This window comes from Amblyomma maculatum, chromosome 8 (assembly GCF_055883805.1).
Source record: "Amblyomma maculatum isolate TAMU_Amacu chromosome 8, ASM5588380v1, whole genome shotgun sequence".
In the NCBI taxonomy this organism is placed as follows: domain Eukaryota; kingdom Metazoa; phylum Arthropoda; class Arachnida; order Ixodida; family Ixodidae; genus Amblyomma; species Amblyomma maculatum.
The window spans coordinates 98,356,299-98,377,355 of record NC_139351.1 but is presented as its reverse complement, the minus strand read 5'-3'; the positions used below and the strand labels follow the sequence as shown (position 1 = coordinate 98,377,355).

Sequence of the window (21,057 nt, the reverse complement as noted above, 5' to 3'; positions counted from 1 at the left end):
AAAAATACATCGTCGGCTTTGTCGGCTTTGTGGGCTTCGGTGGGGAGTGGAAAACCACTGGCATGGCTTGGGTAGGTTGCTGGTCACGTGGCAGCTGTCCAACTGGTCTTGTTCACAAGGTATAATCACTGTTAATTACTACTAATAAGCTGCTACCTTCCCTGGTCATGGTACTCGGTAGTGATGGTCCTCCACAGCAAATGAGAATAGAAACATGTATACCGTAGCTAGACTCGCTTGTCGCGTGACAACAATCAATCATTTCGTATATGGACAGAAACCGGAACTCAAAAATGGCCGGAATCCATCATGCCAGGCATGAGGCACTTTTGTACCAAAAACATATACGGTGAAGATCGATCTCTCCATTACTCGCAGTAATGCAAGAATGGCGTTTTTGAATAGTACCCACGCTATCACTGTACCACAAGTTCTTTCACTCATCACTTAACCGTGCCCCCTACATCACGCCAGCATCTTACATTTCCCACCGCACTAGCCACACGCTTCAAGTTTTTCGCCCACGTGCCTGAACTGTCACTTTTTCAGCCTCCTTCTTCCCACGTGCAGCTAAAGATTGAAACGGCCTTCCCCAGCATATCATCGACATCACCTGCCCTTTATCGTTTGCTAGCAATCTAACCAACATTTTTTGTACATGATCACATATATTTCATTGTCTTGTACCTTTTCTGCTCATCCCACCGCTTTTGTAATACCCCGCGAGGGGTCTTTAAGGTAATAAAATGAAATGAAAAAATTCCAGATAGCGCTTTGAGAAATACGTGCAATATGAGGTTGAGGACATGGAAATATTTGACTGAATTGTCAACAAAACATTGCATTTCGCAGTTTCAATAAAAATAAAGCTCCTGATTTGACACTGCCGAACCAATCATCATCCCATACTAAGTCTATATACATTAAAAGTGTGATGAGGCGAATTCTATTATAGTGCGGAGGATCGCAGCCTTTCACTACGGCACCTCTATATCCCTCTCCTCTTTCACTCCCACCTTCCTCCCTTCCTTTACGGCGTGACCACATGTATCCGCAAATAACAAGAAGAATAAGATTGGGATAGAGCGCATTTGGCAAGCACTCACAGATTATGACTAGCAGCTTACCGGTATCGCTAAAGAGGAAAGTATATAACAGAGTTGCATCTTACCTGTACTCACCTATGGGGCTGAAACGTGGAGGCTAACCAAGAGAGTTCTACTTAAGTTGAGGACAACCCGGACGGCTGTGGAACGAAAAATGGTAGGGGTAACATTAAGAATAGGAAGCGTGCAGAGTGGGTCAGAGAAATAACTCAGGTTACCGACATTCTAGTGGAAATTAAGAAGAAGAAATGGGCATGGGCAGGACATGTAGTGCGAAGAGAGGATAACCGATGGTCGCTTAGGGTAACAAACTGGATTCCAAGGGAAGGAAAGCGTAGCAGGGGGCGGCAGAAAGTTAGGTGGGCGGATGAGGTTAAGAAGTTCGCAGGGGTCAAGTGGATGCAGCTAGCACAGAACCGGGCTAAGTGGAGAAATATGGGAGAGCTAGGCCTTCGCCCTGCAGTGGGTATAGTCAGGCTGATGATGATGATGATGATGATGACATGTGTCCGCGGAGAACTGTGACAGACACTGGACCTTGTCTATCCTGTAAATTAATTGATTCTACTAACCAACGCTGTACTAACGCATCCTAGACATCTGAGTCTGCTACTCTATGCTGTGTGGTGCGGTGTTCGAGCAAGCGCTAAATGAAAACCGTCTCACGGAAGCCTGAATCGAACGCCCGGCGGGGTCAGCTTCGTATATGCATGAATCACCTGGTGACGTCATGACCTGTCTTGACGGTAGATCGCGCGCCCCTTTTCGAACACAACCAGCATTTCATTGAATGCATCAAAGTTAGGAAGCCAAAAAAGCTGTAATACAAAAGTGATATTGTTAGGAAGCTCTGAAGAGAGAAACTGTCAACTGTACAACACAATATTCTGAAGTTATGCCGCAAATGTGAGATTTTTCTGTAATTCTGTAGCACTTGCCTGTGGTACTGAAGCTTTTCTCTTTTGTGCGTGTCTGGAGTTTGTAGTTCTGAAAGAAGTTTCTGCTGTAACTACAGAAAACTATGATGTTACCAGTAAAATACCTATTCCTACAACAGGCTAGCTGTCATAAACCGCGCAGAAAATTAGTCGTCACAGCCACAAATGTCCTATAGAATTTTGTTAATTAATGTCACCAATTTATTTATAACTTCTAATATGGGCGCAAGGAGTCCCTATTCCGGCCTCTCTTGGCAGTTCGACAAACAATACAAAAACAATATTACAATATGTTTTTCTAAAACATCACAAATCTATGCTGCTCCCAAAGATGATGCATATAAAAAGCGGCGTGGTAAACCTGAAGCAGCAGTGACTCTTGCTCTTTTCACTAAGGTGGCATTCAATCGACCATTTTTCTTCCATTGTATTTCGGGCGGCAAAAAAACAATTGTTTCAATGTTAAAATTTAAGTTTACAGAATTTCGTAGTTTGAAATGATAAAACGAGGAAAACGCTGCTTCGTAGCTGTTGCTTCCAATTCTCTTCAAAAACACAGAATCTGAAGTTCGAGCCTTCAGAGTCAAAAAATTCTGATCAAACTTCCTTTGAAATTTCCTAAATTTCAGCATTTCTTAAAAATAGAACCCTGCGTCATATATCTCAAATTCCTTGTGACGTCTGCCGCAACAAGCACTACTCCCTGGGTTTTTACTGGAATTCTATAAACTCCGCCTTTGCTGGGGAGCGGGCATCAATGTCGAAATAAGTTACTGTGTTTCCTGCATTAAATATAATTTCAATCTCTTTGTCTTTCCAGACTGAGCATCGGGAACTGTGCTGTGAAGCAACAATAAGGACTTACTAGATTCAAGCCTATAATAAAAAAAAAACGCCTTGTATCTTTAATTCCTAAATGGAATTTATATTTAAAATATGAGAAACACGCAACTTTCACCCTTCGCATGAGAAGAGGAGAATCTGCTCTCTGTGGTTTAGGGAGATGCTTCCAGAAGCTCTCCTTACTTGCTGGAGGTTCCAAGCTTTTAAATTCTCTGCATTTAAGAAAATCTAAATTAGGTCACATTAGTAAAAATTGCGAGCGGTCTAGATTAATGTTGCTTCGACAGATTCTTGCTATTGCAACGTGGCGCGAAAATTATTGCTTCTTTATTTGTTATTATGTAATTTTTTGGACCCATGGTATATTGTCAATTTCTAGCGTAGGCATCCCGGGATGTTATCTTACTACTTTAGCCACAGCTGGAGTTGCTTATCCCAACACATGGAGCTATCTAGAGATGCCTGTACACAAGCAAGCACTCATATACATGCCACCGAGGCAACTGCTCTCGCCCCGCAGCATTACCAGTGTATATGCCACTTTACTGAGAACCTTTCAAATGCCAGCGCACTCGTAATGTCATCCACCCATCAAGACAATGAGTGCTCAGCTATGGCCAGGTTGCATCGTTACGTCATCGACATCTCGCCAAATAAGGTAACTTTATGACATCTCTATAGAAATATAAAATAATTTATCGACACCGCTGCGCACCACAGGATTTCGTTGCATGTCTTTATTCGACAGATATTGCACTACCATCACAAAGATGCAACCTTCCTATGCACTTCTGGCGTCACAATCTTCGCTATGGAACAATAACCACAGGCTAACAGAATAATGAGGTAAATGTTTTTCAGCTTTATGATTTGAACACCTAGCACGAAATAAAAATAAATTGTATTAGGTATTACAATTTCTCTAAATTTGAGAATAAGCTTATTCATGGCGCGACTGTCATTTTACTTGTGCTGCCGGTGTGCCTGTTTCATTACGTGGGTAATGTGGGCCGTTTTTGTTTTGTTTTTTCGTTGTTTTTTTTTTTGGGGGGGGGGGATATCCCGAAAGCGTTATTTGTCTGCCAATTTTTTAGGTTCTAGGGTGGTCTAGTTCTTTCTACAAAATAGCTTGAGGTAACAGGTAATTGCGTTAAAGCATCTATGTGCATTTGCATGACGTGATTTCTGTATTTTTGATGCTATAATTGAGGGCTGTTGCAGACTATGATGGTTTGTAGACTATGGTATTTCCAAGTCGATGCAGAAAAAGCACCCAAGGTAACATGCTGGAAGCAGCGAATTAAGATGCTGTACTCTGAACTTCTTGCCGGGTTATGCAAATATTTGCCAAGAAAGAAACATTGTACCAAAAGCTTTTTGGCGTTTCGTAAATTTCCACGAGTTTAGGGGCGGACCTTCTTTTTATGGGCATATTGCAAATTATTTCCTACAATAATGTGCGGCGAGGCTGCATAAACGTAGGGCATAATATTGTGAAAATGTAATCACAAAAGTCATGTCACAGGAATAATTCGGCTTAAATATGCAGCCACCGCCGACAACCGTTGAAAGCCAGGAGCCGTGGCAATCTCATTTCACATATATATCACCATGACGAATCGTTTGATATCACCTGCGTGTACCTATAACCAGTAGCAGTGCAGACAGAAGAGAAAATAGTGAAGAAAGAAAAGAAAGAGGAAGAGAAAGAAGCGAGCCCCAACAACAGCCGTCGTCCACCCCCGAAACGGTGGCGGGTGCAATGACGGAATACAACAGATAAAAATTCTGTGGTAGGCTGGCCCCCACCGCAAGTGTGGTGACCTACCTGTCCCAGCCCCATCAGGGGAGTGCCACATAGCGGCGTCACTTTCGAAGGAAGAAAGGTCCCTTTTCACGTCTTATACTACGTCTATACTAGATGTCACCGCTGCCGTTTACGTTCGCGTTTTCGTACGGTCAACTAAAAGCGCCGATGCCACACACGGAGTAACCTCCCGTCACAAGCAAGTGGCCGGAATCTTCGAGAAACATATCGACGCATCTTCCGCGAAAAAAAGGAAATGCTAAAGTGGCGAATTACACCAACCTGCATGAACAAAAAAAATGCGGAATCGATCCGTGCGCTAGAACCACACTGATAAGGCTGCATGCCGGCATCTTTCGATAAAGAAAAAATACAGCTGTGAGCAATTAGTGGCAATATTAATAAAACCGTGAAATCGCATAAAGAAATTTTCAATGGGCCTTCCAATTTTTGAGCCGCTGAAATTTAAAGAAAAGCATTTTTTATATATCGTCGTTTTTCATCATCATCGTCATCATCATCATCATCGGCCTGACTATACCCACTGCAGGACGAAGGCCCATATTCTTCCAATTAGTTCGGTTCTGTGCTAGCTGCATCCACTTGACCCCTGCAAACTTCTTAATCTCATCCGCCCGCCTAACTTTCTGCCGCCCCCTGCTACGCTTTCCTTCCCTTGGAATCCAGTTTGCTACCCTCAGCGACCATCGGTTATCCTCACTTCGCAACACATCTTCTGCCCATGCCCATTTCTTTTTCTTGATTTCCACTAGAATGTCAGTAACTGGGGTTATGTATCTCACCCATTCTGCACGCTTCCTCGTTGCCCCTACTATTTTTTTCCATAGCCCTCTGTGTTATCCTCAACATAAGTAGAGCCTACCGTTGAAAGTCGAGCTAGTTGGTGCATCATTAAGTAGAACCCTCTTCGTTAGCCTCCAAGTTTCAGCCCCATAGATTAGTACAGGTAAAATGTAACTGTTGTATACTTTCAACTTGAGCGATAGCGGTAAGCTGCTAGTCATAATCTGGGAGTGAGAGTGCCAGTCTCATTTTCCTTGTTATTTCCCTTTCATGGTCTGGATCTGCGGTTACTACCTGTACTAAGTAGACGTATTTCCTTACTTCTTCTAGCGCTTCAAAACCTAACATAAACTACTGTTTCCTTCCCGAGGCTATTGGATATTACCTTAGTCTTCTGCATATTATTTTCGAGCCTACTTTTTCCTTTTGTAGTCTTGGTCATCAATCATTATTTGCAGTTCATCCCCTAAGTTACGTATTAAGGCAATGTCATCAGCAAATCGCAGATTACTGAGGTATTCTCCATCTACCCTTATCCCTAACTGCTCCCATTTTAAGTCCCTGAATACTTCCTCTAAGCAAGCTGTGGATAGTACTGAAAAGATAGTGTCGTCTTGCCTAAAGCCCTTTTTAAGAATGTTGTTACTTTCTTTATGCAGAACTATGATTGCTGTGCAGCCGCTATACATATATCTTCCAGTCGGTTTACGTATAGCTCGTCTACCCCCTGATTTCGCAATGCCTGCATCACCGCCAGGTTTCAAGTGAGTCAAATGCTCTTTCGTAATCAATGAATGCTAAGGGCTGGTTACATTCCAAATATGCTTCTATCATTTAGTTGATGGTACGGATATGATCGATAGGAGAGTACCCTTTCAGAAAACCTGCTTGATATTTTGATTGATTTAAATCTGAGGTTGTCCTGATTCTATTAGGGACTTTCTTAACAGAAAGTAAGCTGATTGGTCTCTAATTCTCAGATCCTTAGCGTCCTATTTCTTACGAATTAATATATTATTTGCGTTGTTCCATGGTTCTGGTACCATCCATGACACCCGACACAGCGCATACAGTGTGCCCAGTTTTCCTAGCACGATATTTTCCCCCGTATTTCAACAAATATAGTCACCTTATCCTCTTCAGTTATTTCCCCTTTTTCATAGTTTGTAATGCTTTCTTAACGTTGTCCTGCGTCACTTGCGAATGTCTGACTGCTTTTCCTCACTTCCAATCTTAATACTGTCCTGACTATGTTGGCTATTGTAGAGATCAGTATAGAACTCCTCAGCTACTTTAACCATCTGGTCTATATTTCGGGATAACGTTGCCCGCCTTGCCTCTTAGCGCACACATCTGATTTCTGCCTCTGCCCAATTTCTTCTTCAGCGCGTTAAGGCTCCCCCGTTCTTTACAGTATGCTCAATTTTCTCCATGTCATACTTACTTATATCGGCCACTTTGCGCTTACTGGTTAGCCTCCACTTCTATCTCGCCTGTTGTATTGGAAGCTTTCATACTATGGGGTTTCTAGTCAAATCTTTCGTCTCCTTAGACAGCTTACTGGTGTCCTCTTTATCTTACCGTCTACTTCTACAGCGCACTCAGTAATGACATCTCGGAAAATATTATTCATGGCCTCTAGGCTAATATCATCATCCTCCGTTACAGCTGAAAATTTATTCTGTCGCAATATCCTGGATTCTTCTGGCCTCCCCCTCACCGCTAATTCATTGATAGACTTCTTTTTTACAAATCTGTTTCGCTCCCTCTTCAAATTAAGAATAATTTAAGACATTCCCGTCTTTAAGTCACTGCATCGCACTTTTCCGATTACCTCTACATCCTACATAACTGTGGGGTTATAACACAATCTGATGTCATTTTCATTTTAGTCTCCCCATTAGAATTTACCATGTCCATTTCCGGTTCTTCCGTTTGCTGAAGAAGTTATTATTACTCCGCTCTACAAAGTCAACTAGTAACTCCCCTCTGCAAATTCCTAGAACAAGTCGTATGGTCACCCACTGCCTGGTATCCTGGCTGCTTCCTCCCTACCTTGGCACTGAAGTCACCCCTTAGTACAGTATACTGCGTCTCCTTTCCGCATTGCCGATTCTACATCTTCGTAAAAGCTTTCTACGGCCTGGTCATCATGACTTCATGCACGTGTGTAGGCCTCTACAATCTTCAGTCTATACCTTTTATTAAGCTTAATTACGATGTCTGCCATCCCCTCATTATTGCTTATAGAATTCATCTATATTACCAGCTATATACTTATTGACAAGGAAACCTACCCTAGATCTCGCTCCTCCAGTAGACCTCGGTAAAACGGTACATGCCCATCCTGTATATGCCTCATTGGGCCTCCTAACATCCCTGCGTCCAAACTGCTATTCAACTACAGTTCTATGACATTTCATTTAACACTGTCTAGTTCCTCTCGCAGCACTGCTAAACTATCTTCACTAACTAGGGTTCTAGCGTGTTAAATGTTGCCAGGGTCAGTTTCCAATGGCGGCCTGTCCAGCGGAGCCGGAAATTCTTAGCACCCCCGGCTGCGTCACAGGTCTGATCGCCACCATGGTCAGTTGCACCGCAGCCGCTGATGGCTGAGGGCTGGGGTTTTATGGAGCTTATCATAGGAGGTTACGGGCAATTACTGCACCAAGTGGCCAAATCCTATTCTAGTGAGAGAGTTGACTGCGGAGCTGTTCACCGGAATCAGGTCGCACCACAAACTGTTTATGCAATTCCATCGACACGCGGAGTTTTGTTCGTTTTTTTTTTTTTTTTTTTGATCAGGTGGAGAATTGCTCGTCACCGGGATTCGAGCCACGGTCCTTTTACATGGGAGGCAAATGTTCTACCTTTACGCCACCGCTGCGCTCTAAGAGTGTTTTTACACACCTCTAAATCTCTGCTCAGGTAGACATTGAGCGCTTTCAATCGCGCTGCCTCTTTGAAGACGAAATGCTGAGACATTCTTAATTTTGGTGGTTATTTCAATACAAACCACATCGCTTCAATTGTAGCCGAAACGATAAACTTGATTGCAAGGGATAGACAGGTCACAGAAGATTACCCTGAAAGGCCACGAAAAGCAAGAGGATATAGACCTCGGAAGGAGACTGCAGCCATGAAATTAGGAGACGCCTGCTTCTGGGAAAGAGAGCAATGGTTAGCCTTGACCGCCTAGTAAAGAGCAGAGACATTAGTCTGCCAACCAAGATCCGTATAACCCGTGCTATGGTCTTTCTAGTTGTGATGTATGGATGCGAGAGTTGGACTGTGAAAAAGGCTGACCGCCGAAGAATTGACGCGTTTGAATTGTGGTGCTGGCGAAGACTCTTAAGAGTTCCTTGGACTGCCAGAAGATCAAATCAGTCGATATTGTCGACCATAAACCCTGACTGCTCATTGGAGGGTCAAATTCTAAAGTTAAAGCTCAGCTACTTTGGTCATCTGATGAGAAGAGAGAAGTCGCTGGAGAAAGATTTGATGTTGGGAAAGGTTGAGGGTCGCCGGAGAAGGGGTAGGCAGCGAACGCGATGGTTAGATGGCATTCTCGAGGCATTGCAGATGAAGCTATGTGATGTTCAGAAGATAGTGAGAGACCGGAAAGCATGGCGTGACATGGTCCATAGGGTCACGAAGACTCGGACACGACTGAACGCCTGAACTGACTGACTGATAGACCTTGCGCTTTGTGGAAGTTTTACTTCAAGGATAAAAGCCGGCTGGCACGGTGGCCAGATAGAGAAGCGCAGCTTATTGCCGGACGAAGCACGGAAAGCCACTAAGGTACCATGTACCGTTTGGCGACTGTCAGTCAGTGCCCGTTATACCTAGTGGCATATTACTTTTCATTACTTTTGGCAGCCTCACTATAGTAAACTTCAGTCAGTACGAACACCGGGGAAGAGTATCCATCAGTGACTATCTTTTTGTGCTTGGAGGAAGGGAAACCTCAAAAGCAGCTTCATGAAGGGAACCTCTCTCAGACTCCGGAAGCGCGGCAAACCCTTTGTGGTGGAGAAATGATCTTGGGGCCGAAGGCCGCACATTCGGATAAGAGAGAGTGCTCGCCCTCGACGGAGGCCCGGAAGGGAGCTCGACTCAATTTGTCAGTCAAAATCCTATGCTGCCAACATTCCCCTCCAAATTCCCATAACCCTATCCTCATTCCTACTACCCCTTCCCCTACAACCTATTTCTTCCACTACTTCTCAGGGGAGATACATAGGGTCTCCCCGGGCTCGTTTCCTCTGCAGTGGGTCGCTGAGTAGCATCCTCCCCTTTCATTTAATAACTTCTAATCAAAAACGTTTGCCCGGATGAACCTATTCATTTATATCGCGAATTCCGGAACTTTCCCTACTTTCGATACATTTGTGGTGCGGGAGGAGTCTGTCTTTGGACTCCATCTTACTCAGTGTCAGTCAGTGAGTCCCGCAAGGGGGAGATTGGACGGCTTTGTGCGTGCTGACCGAGGCTCCACACATGAACCCACACGACACGACTGTATCAAATCTGTTCACGCAAGCACCGTTTCCAGACAAATGGGTGTTGTCCTGCACTGAGATAGCACGGGGGATTTTCCCAGTACGTGTATTGTGTGAATAGCGGATTCTTACGATTGAAGTACAGAATTTGTTGCGTCTAGCCGCGAACGATAAATTTTGACTTTCATGGCGACTAGAGGTTTTTCGAAATGCTGGCTTCAAACTAAGCCCGATGAACCAGTCCTTTGTTGTGTTTTAATTCTAGTTGCTCAGCACCTTAGGTTATGTCGAGTAAGGAATGCTACCTTGTAGGCAGTTCAGTCTGTATGCCTGCTACATGCTGCATTTATTGTAAATCTCTTTTATAGGTTTCTGTCCTAATCTTAACCTTCTGAAGTCATGTCCTCGCTATACCGTGTCGCTATACTGTGACTTCCGCGCAAGTAAACATCCCAGCAACGTCCCTGGCGGCGCACACTAAGTCTAAAGATTAAAAGTAACTACAGCGGAACGTCACTCTTATTTTCACTGTGTTGGACACTGACGGTTTTATTGTTTACCACATCTAGTAATCAAGAAAATATTCAGTGGGGTTATCAGTTTCCAAACGTTTCTAAAAATTTATTTTGAGCGGTCATGGCCGTACTATTGTTCAAGCCTGCCCTTGTAATCCCGAATTTTTGTCCTCAACTTTGTGTATTCGTAATTATTTCTGTACGTGGAAATGCAGACAAACGCATGTTTAATAAGAACTTGCTTTATTGAGCATTAAATGTTTGATGAATATTCCGCCGATTCTGGCTAGGTCTTACAGTCCTAGCTGGCGACCATATGCAAGCGAGTGGTAGCACACCCTTTCCTTTAGCGTTTGCCACGCAGACACAATCGTCATATCTGCTTTTGCGGTCGTCACATGGATCTCCGAGGCCCTTTCTCAGGCCGCACTACAGGAAAGAGAAAATATCAGTTGTAACATAACAGCCATTAGTAATAATATTCGGATGTATTTCACCTATCTGACTTCGAAAAACTTGGCTGTGGTTTAGCTCTGGTTAACCCTAGTTGAATTGAGAAAGCAACGGCTGCATGGCTAAGCTTGTGGTTAAGTGCTTGTTTTAGCTCTGTTGTATAGACAAACCATTATTTGCATTAATGATGACGCTGCGACGATCAGTGAAGTAGTGGGACTTGGTTTCCATTCTGCTGACGACGTGCTCTGTATCTGCCGAGGCTATGTGTAAAACCAAGTCTAAACTGCTTCCCTAATGTATGGTGGTTAGAGGTTGGTGCTGGCTCGACTCGTGTAGAAACTCTCCTCTGCAGCTTGAACAAAGGCGGCGCTCTTGTACTTATTAATGACCCCCGTCACGGCAACCACCACCTTTTTAGTTCGCCTAGGTATTCCGGTAGCCAGAGCGTCCAAAGCAGTTTCAACGCTTGCCTGGGGAGATATATACACCGCGGTTACTACGAACATTGGCTCGCAAAGTTTTAGAGAGCGACGGCAACGGCGTCGACAGCGGAGCCATCTGTTGGAGCGCGTTCCATTGAACGCATCAAAGTTCACCGGTGTTTTAGTTCGTAGTGATAAAGGCGGTTATTACATCTAAATATGGGGGACACTAAAGCTCCACCTTTAAGAGTAAGACGCGGTAGCGTAGACATGATTGAAAAAAATGCACTGCGCTAAAAACGACGACTAAGCACATAAAGAACTGGACAAGTGCTTAGTCGCGGTCTTTTTTAGCGCAGTGCATTTTGTCAATCATGTTTAGTTACCAACTCGCCCAACTTTCTACCTTACTGCGATAGCGTGGGCTTCCAGCCAACATATAAAGTCACCAAACCGTATGAACGCGCCTTAGTGGCCTATAGGGGTATTGTGAATACCAGGGTCCTGGTATGAAGACTCTGACATATCATGCAATGTGAGACAAGAGACCCAAGTCGGCAGCTCCTGCCACGGTTTCGTAGTGCCTGTTATTTGTGGCTACGGCATACAAGCATACGCGATGAGCCGAGCTGGCTGTCGTAGTGTTGCTTTCGCGACAAAAATCCGGAAAAAAGACGACTGTGCACAACACCTTTTTGGACCATTAATATGACCTTGCGTTGTACATTCCTAAGCTTGGGGGATTTTATGTAAGGAAAAAAATAGACGAGATTGCGCATCTATTCAAGCTGAGTATGGCATTGACATATGCTTGCAGATGAGGGTAATTAAAATATCTCTATGGATAATTTCTGGTATCTTGTGCCTGTGTTGTGCTACACATCTCACCATGTAGTGGTAAGCTGCAGTATTGCATGAAGCACAACTAAAAGTAATTATCACAGGTGATCACAGAAGGCGCAATATCTCTTTGTTATTTTTCTATGGTTACTTGTGCCTGTGTTGTGCCGCACAGCTCATTAGTGTGCGGTCATAAGCTGTCATATTACGCAAAACACCGCACAAAATGTATCTTGTCACAGTTGCCACAGAAGGCAAAAATATCTCTGCGGATCATTTCGGTATGGAAACTGGTGCCTGTATTGCGCCACACAACACATTAGCACACTGTCGTAAGCTGCCATATTCCGTTGAAGGCCACCCAAAATGGATATTGCCACAGGTTGTGCCGGAAGGTAAAATATCTCTATGGATAATTTCTGCATGGTAACTTGTGCATGTATTGTTCCAAGAATCTCATTAGCATGCGGTCGCAAGCTGCCATATTACACGAAAGACCGCCCAAAATACATATTGTCAGATGTTGTCACAGAAAGTGAAAAGATCCATATGGTTATCTCTCTAAGCTGCGATATAGCCCGAAAGACCACACAAATTATATATTGTCACATTTTTCGCAGAAGGCGAAAATATCTCTATGGTTATATTTCTACGGTAACGTGAGCCTGGTTTTGGTCACGCATCTCACTGGAATGCAGTTGTGAGCTGCCAAATTACGTAAAAGTTCACACGGGGAAAGACCACACAAAGTAGATGTTGTCACAGATTGTTACTGAGGGTGGTAATATATCCACAGATAATTTCTCTGTGGTAACTTGTACCTATTTTGTGCCACGCATCTCATTAGCACGCGGTTGTAAGCTGCCATATTCCGTGAAAAACCGCCCAAAACTGGTATTGCCACAGGTTGTCGCGGAAGGCGAAAACATCTCAAGGGATAATTTATATATGGTATCTTGTGCCTGTATTGTGTCACACGTCTCAATGGAATGCAGTCGTTAGCTGCCATATTAGCTGAAAGACCACCCATATAGTAGATATTGTCACAGGTTATGGTTGTATTTATGGCTTTATGAAAACTTGTGGGTGTTCTGAGTCATACATCTAGTTATAATGCAGTCGAAAGCTTCCACATTACGTGAAAGTAGAAATCAAGCTCTGACACAGAGTCGAGATGTCACGCGGGAAGAGCCATGTCGCCGTCGCCCTCTCCTTTATTCTCATCCCTCCGTACACATCTCTTGAGTCACGCACATGTGACCGGAGGTTCAAAGTGCCAGGAAGATGTGAAACGAAACTTCCAATTACATGTGCAACACAACAAAGGTCGCCTAAAGTAGACAGTGTCACCGGTTGTACGGAAGGTGAAAAGGCAACTGGGAAGCGCAGGAAATCCTGAATAGGTGGGTTGGCAAGAGCGGAACAAAGCGACGCCGCGACGACAGTTACGTGCATTCGACACAATTCTCTTTTTCTCTGTTGCCGATCGGACCCGAGCAGGCAGCTACAAGTGTAAATGACCGGTATGATACCAGTCTCCTTTCGAAATACGAATTGTTCCGATGCCCATCTAGGGCTCAATAAACTTGAAAAACATAGGTAAAGAAAAAATATCCCAAAGACGTGCTCCAATCCCCCATAGTTAGCTTTCAACTGAACCATGTTGACACCTTGTAGGAAGCGTTTTTACGTGATTATTGTTTGTGGTACTATCAGGAGTTCAAAATATATTTGCATCAACTATACGGCAAATCAGGTATGGCGGACCAAAGTAGCGTTTCACAAGCTTCTCGCTAAGACCCAGGAATCTCTAAAAGACTGCTAAAGTGACCGGGTTTTGCAAGACGCTTGCGTGTCTAAATCAACAAGCGATTTTTCTGCTCAATTGAATTCCCATCTCTGAACAAGTGCCCAAGCGAGCGGCTCCTGCCAGATGCTGCAGACAGGCACAAAAAAAGGCATGGGAAAAATTTCTAAATGTCCACAGTAGTGAGAGCATAGTAATAATTGTGATGCCTTACGTGCACTATCCTTTTAACGCAATAACTCAAAGCGTAGCTCGGCATAAAATCCGGGTTAGTGTTGAGCGCGAAAACATTTCAGGGAAGATGCACTGAATAAATACGAAAGCGTGAGAGTACAGGTAGTTGATGCTGTTGTCCTGACGCTAAACGCGCCGTCAGTGCTTCAGTTTGTTATTTATTTAATTTGTGGTACTTTATTTACATAATTTTTTTGTTCTATTTTACTTTAGTTTTTACTTGCATTTTAATGTTCTCATTTGTTTACATCGCTCATCAACATCCAGCCTTCTAACGCTAGAGAATAATAGTCGACACATAAGCAGGAAGACGGCACAGAGTAGTAGCTATAGATGCTTCCACTCGGACAGAAAACTATTTTATTTCGATTCCTGGCGTGGACAGCATTTTTTTCTTAAGTGTCGTTCATGAGTACACTGCCTGGTGACATGCTTTGGTGAGACGTTTTGGTGGTGATTTTGAATTGAAATAATGCGTGGAATTGAAGTTAAATTTATTGTAAAGTAGAGAAGTAGGCCTCCTCGGAACTAATTTGTCATAAAGAGATGACATAACTTGAGCGGCAAGCATGCCTTAGGCTTCATATTGCATGCAAAAAATACCTGCAAGAGTGATGCAGTCGCAAATCAAAGCCAGCAAAATTAGCATACATTATAACTTTCAATCTTATCTATAAACGTATTGTCACGTTCTTGTGACCGAAGCAACGGCTGCAATAGCAGACAACCGAAAAATACAGTAGCGTAAAATGCAAACTATCGATTAGGCAAGCTAATGGCTCAACACTCCAATTTCACTGCAGTGACAGTAGCAAATGCATTGTACCGTCTTTATTGTATTATGCATATCGATTGTGTCGCGGCCCAATTTCAACCTTTAGACAAAAGATAAAGGTAAGATGCCTCAGACATTTGTGATCGTACCGAATGCCAGGAACCTATAGCTCTTGGTAACTGTACCAGGCGCCTAAAGTTATGACACGTATTTCAGGTATATTTACACAGAGCGAGTTGAATGGGTTTTGTTATACGTGTATACTTGCCTTGCTATCGCCCCCCTTAAGTGGCTGCGTCATAGATGCGGTCATAGTCCATCTCAATACAGTAACGGCTCAGGCGGTGGCCTACTTGTTTACACAACATATCTCAGTGTCGGCCTATATGCAAAATATACTTGTGTGGACGTCCGACATGTAATAACACAAAACTAACCGTTTCTTCCGCCTTTAGATAATAATTCGCGTTCCATGTGCAGTAGCTGATTATTCCACCTCTGTAGTTGCATATGTAACCATGCACGTCTAGGATAGGCAAGGTAGATTGGAAATTTGCGCCCTATGCATTACCATTTTTTAGTATACGAAACTGTGAATGACGCTTACCCAGGGCTGGCAGCGACGGTTATTGTACTGGAGATTCATGTAGTGAACCCTGGGTATAAAATAATTACATCAATAAATATGATCCCACATCCGACATATTGAGATACGGTACTAAACTCGCAGCAAGCTTTCCCTCTAAAGAAAACTTAGAGAGAAAGCCAAACCCCCGCGACACAGTTCAGTATATTTCAGCTATTAATGAATTTGATCACTTTAAAATAACATAAAAACGTTTTTCCGCTGACGTCGCATATTTACATCTGTAAAATTCCTTTCTATGACTGTCACATGCACGTGCTTTGTAACAAAAGAAAGCCCACAGCACATTTACAATTGCTGGCCACCGCATTGTACTCTAGTATACCTGACAATTCCTCCCTAGAGCAACTGAAAGAAATCACAGAAAACGCCCAGTCTCTCTAGGTACGGAAAACTGAATTTAACAAGGAAACAAAAATATTAGCATTTTTGTCCATTTCAGGACATTTCTTCCTTCCAGGTTTGGCGAACGGTATGCAAATATATCAGTACCATTTTGATATTCTCTGTCGGTCTTGCCGTCGCGGTTGCGCTCTGTAAAAGAGAATGAAAATGCTGAGCTTGGTGTGAGAACAAAATGATTCCTGCATCGTCAAACAAGCACAGGGACAAAAAGAAAAGTAAATCGTGCGCGCTATTATCTTCTAACATTTTTTATGCGTTGCATAATTGAAACTGGCAGCCCTGGTACGGTAATAGACGTCAGTGCGCTTGCATTTGGACAAACAACGTTTTCTTATATCAAATACAGAATTCGTTACTGAAATTTCAACGCCAACGCGATACTCCGTTTACCTATGTTCGCGCCCTACATCACTGCTTGGATTGCCAGCAGGCAGTTTTCTACGAGGTTCCACAAACACTATAGGAAATATGGCTCAAAATGCCATGTCTTTAATGCCAACAGAAAATATAAATATTTGAAGATTAATTAATTATAAGAGAAATTGTAACACGGAAGAGCAAAAACGAAAACGAAATCAATTTTGTTGTACAAGTCACAATAATTGTAAGCGTGAACTTCATCTTGTTTCAGTTTATACTTCGCTATTTTGTGTCTTCCATGTGTGGCAACCCTCCTTCTTTGGAATGTCGCTATTTGTAAGACAGAATACACACACACACACACACACACACACACACACACACACACACACACACACACACACACACACACACACACACACACACACACACACACACACACACGTATATATATATATATATATATATATATATATATATATATATATATATATATATATATATATATATATATATATATATATATATATGAAGGAAAGAAGCCAACAGTCGGCGAGGCCAAGGAAAGCTTTCCTTGGCCTCGCCGACTGTTGGCTTCTTTCCTTCATGTATTATAACGAGCACCCTCATTTCCTATATATATATATATATAAGGCAGAAGAATTTCCTAGGGATAGGTTGGATATGCTTGAAAGAAATAGACAAAGTGAAGAACACTATAGTGTTCTTCACCTGGTCCATTTTATTTCAAGTATATATATAAAGTAGGCGTTCTTGGTTGCTAGACGTATGCACATGTAAAAAATGCTTGATACTGCTTTAGTTTTAGTTTTATTTTAGTCCATGTTTCGGCAAGAACCCTGCCTTTCTTGAGAAGAGCCGGGCTTCACAAGGCAACTACAACAAGAAGCAATATGAAGTATTTTTTACTTTTAGCGAATGTATCGAGATTTCGGCCGCGGGACTAGCCTTCATGAGAAAAAACCAGGTTACAGGCAGTGCCTATAGTTATAGGCTAGGTCAATCTGTATCCGTACTAATCACGGTGACCATCTAATAATAAACCAAAACTAACATAGGTAACACTCAAGCAATCACACATTCGTCATGATGGAGATTACAACTGCTTTGAAATAACAATAAAGCATTGACATGTGGCGGCGCGACATCATCGAGAATCCTACGGAGCCCACGCGTGCGCAAAAGTGCATCACCAAACATCGAAATAATAAGCATATACCAAGGCACATGGCTAAACTGCTGACAGTGAGGGGCAGTACGTACACATGCAAAAAAAAAAGAAAAAGAAGAAAAAAAAGGGGGAAAACAGGGAAGTGCTTTTCATCCTTATTACACCTTTCAAAGAAATGTTCCACGCATGATCAAAGGAGACCCATGTGTCATGGCTTCTTTGCTTTTCATAACGCTCGCGTCATTTACTTTCGTGTGGTCTCAGTTTTCTTTTCCCCTTTTTATGTCTTCTTTATTCTTTTTCTTTTTATGTATACGTAACGTGAACGACACCTAGATGTTCACTTATAGAAACCGGCAGGATCGTGTCCGTCTTTGTTTTCTATATATGTGCGCAACGACGTCGAATCAAAAAGCGCTTACTTCAACAACATTTTTCACGTGCGCCTTATTTCTCGCCTCCCAGTTTCCGGACTTCGGACTATTTCCTAAACGATACTGGGACCAGAGCGGCCCCAGCTCACACACAGCGCTTCTCTCGGCGCATTGTGGAGGCCAGCAACCTACCCAGCGTCAAAAAGCTAATCCCTGCCTTTTTCCCCATCGTACCAGCGCACCCAGTGTCTTCGCGTCACTGCTCCAGTGAATATCGCAGGCCTGCAGCGTCCACAGCAAATCGAGCGCGAAAAAAGGGGCAAGAACAGCGCGAAAAACTTACTGATTTCTTACTGGGTTTTGCAATAGGAAACTTAACCTATGGGTATCCTTGTTAAAAGCTTCTTGAAGCAGCTATTACCTGACGATTATGTTCTCGTAAAACTTAAGAATGTCAAAAATAAGAAAGAATGATCGGGGTGCAAGGTTCTCTAGGTTTAATTACTAAATCATAAGTGATCAAAAATAATACGCCCTGTTATCGAACTACCTGCATGCAGAGGTGCCATGAAAAGTAAAAAAAAATGTCCTGATATTGCTATCTATATTCCCCATCCATATCTATCGTTTAAAATCAAGGTGATCTAAACAAAAAGAAAACAGTTGATGCTTACTCAGAGATAGCAACCAATGCCAAGATAAAACACAGTGAACGAACTGAAAGCTCCATCTCTGGCTCTTCCTATTCATCCGACAGCAAATAGAACGTATTCCTCAATGTTTCCTTGCTCTTATTAGTGCTTCAGTTTTATACAAAAGAAGTGTACATATAGTGAAATCCTGTCAGAGGTCATGACGTTTGATCTTCGCTTCATCGCGGAATATTTCTTCTTGGCGAAAATCTATATGCTAAGAACATTTGAAAGGAAGCAGGGAAAATCCGTCAAGAAACATACAATAAGGCACCATTGTTATTATATGGACCAATCAATCAGAGGCAAACATTCATGTATTTATGCACTTCTGCTTAACATCTTAGGTTCTTTCTCATTCTGCCATTGTTTAGCATAATAATGTCTTTCCAGCATGTCACACAATTGCATTTATTTATTTATTTATTTATTTATTTATTTATTTATTTATTTATTTATTTATTTATTTATTTATTTATTTATTTATTTATTTATTTATTTATTTATTTATTTATTTATTTATTTATTTATTTATTTATTTATTTATTTATTTATTTCCAATACTCTCGAGGCCAAGAGGCATTACAGAGAGGAGCAGCATAGAAAAGCACTAGTAGGCTCCTTGAACGTTTTGGCATCGCTGATGGCAACGGCACGGAGGTGGCTCCAGTCATTTGCTCTTCAAAAAATAAACGAATTCAAGCAAAGTGTGATTCACAGTGCGGGATCCCTACCTTAAAGCTGTGATCATTGAATGAGTTCATATGAGAAAGAGGAAGCAGTAACTGATCTTAGATAATAGGATAAATATTATAATAAATAATGCAAAGCATGCTAATATATATTTAACGTCCAAAGGTCCAGCGGTTTGACATCCGATTTGTTTGGAATTGCTAATCACCTTCTACAAACACCTGTCAGTAACAAGCCTGCATGCATCTTGTAGTGGTTTATCCTGTACCTTACAATTCGCTATTATGCGGCTGCAGCATTTGCATTCTCTATTTTAGATCAGTAGTTCAGAGGTTTTATTTTCGGAATTAGCTGCCCGTGCAATCGCCTCCAGTTATTACAGCGATGCCCAGATATCGGCAATTTCTCCTGTAGGAAGAATGGCTAGCGCTGCTATTCGGATACCTTTTAATTTCTGTACCCATCTTTACGCATCGTTATAGATAGCATTTGTAAACATATTTTCGAGTTGCCAATGCTTATGAAGCCGTTTTTAATGCTTCAAATGTGCTCTACTTGTAAGTTCCGTTAGACGAAGAGGAGTACTCCTCTGTACTAAGCGTTCTGCCTCTCGATTTGTTTGTAACGGCTTCATTCGAATGAAATCATATGCGACCACACGACGCGTAGTCAGACTTGGAGATCATTATGCACTACATCACAGTTAAAACATCGCTTTCCCGTGGCTGTCAGGAAACAGAACCATTACCGACAATTCGCCATCGACTTGCTTGAACTTACGCGCAAACTTCGCGCCGCATTCAACCGCGCCGCAATGCAGCTTCCTGTGGTTGGACGCTCATATACACAAAAGCTTTAGAAAAGCACCACGATATAATCATAAATAATTCACTAACGCTGTTTTCAACATCCGCAAAAGATTCACCATAACCATGAATTAACCATAGAGTACTCCTCGTGGAGCTATATGGTTTCCGCTAATTATTGTGACTAACACATTCCACAGATTTTATGACAATAGGAACTGGTGCTTTGCAAGCAAAAGAATACAATCTAGTAACACAATTTTGCTCTTGACTGCATCAGAAAATTATGTGTAGATTCCAGAAAGGTATTTTCACAAAAGCGCACGATGGTTTTCTGCGCCTCTCGCCCCTACTCACTGTGAGCTCATGCAGATTAAAAGCAACATTTTGCGACGCATGGAAAAACTGGGTAACTACCATCATCTGTTAGCGGCATTATAAGAGAATATTTTGTCTGTTCTTTCCCATAAAAGTGATTTCTATGAATACTTTTTAGAACCTATATATTTAAGGGAGAATATGTTTTGTCATTCTCTATACAACTACGCTGAGAATGCGAACATGCTGGATGACATCGAATACTCCTCCATCGTGAGGTACTACAGGAGTCCCCAAGTGCCTCCGCTTGCACATCCAGTACATTTTCGGAATACATTTCTACATGCTTCGAATTCAACAACAGCCAAGAGGAAGATTTTGACTGAAAAATGGAGCATAATGTAAATTTTCCACACCTACTGCCTTCCCCCACAGTCTTTTCCTTTCAGCGCATCCCTCGCACCTTGAAAACCAGCGCTACGTTTGTCATGACGTGTTTTGTACACATACACACACGCA

General features: G+C 42.4%; 1 protein-coding gene across 1 annotated transcript in view; it reads right to left on the bottom strand.

Moving 5' to 3' along the window:
* Positions 1 to 10,744: 10,744 nt before the first annotated feature.
* The window catches only part of LOC146181930 (uncharacterized), a 28,691-nt gene continuing 18,378 nt past the window's right edge, over positions 10,745 to 21,057 (bottom strand). The window contains exons 2-4 of the mRNA XM_084576932.1: positions 16,191 to 16,232; positions 15,660 to 15,708; positions 10,745 to 10,947 (exon numbers count right to left, since the gene is read on the bottom strand). Of these exons, the coding sequence (XP_084433058.1) occupies positions 10,762 to 10,947; positions 15,660 to 15,708; positions 16,191 to 16,232 (277 nt within the window). The 3' untranslated portion in view covers positions 10,745 to 10,761. The remainder of the gene's footprint in view (positions 10,948 to 15,659; positions 15,709 to 16,190; positions 16,233 to 21,057) is intronic.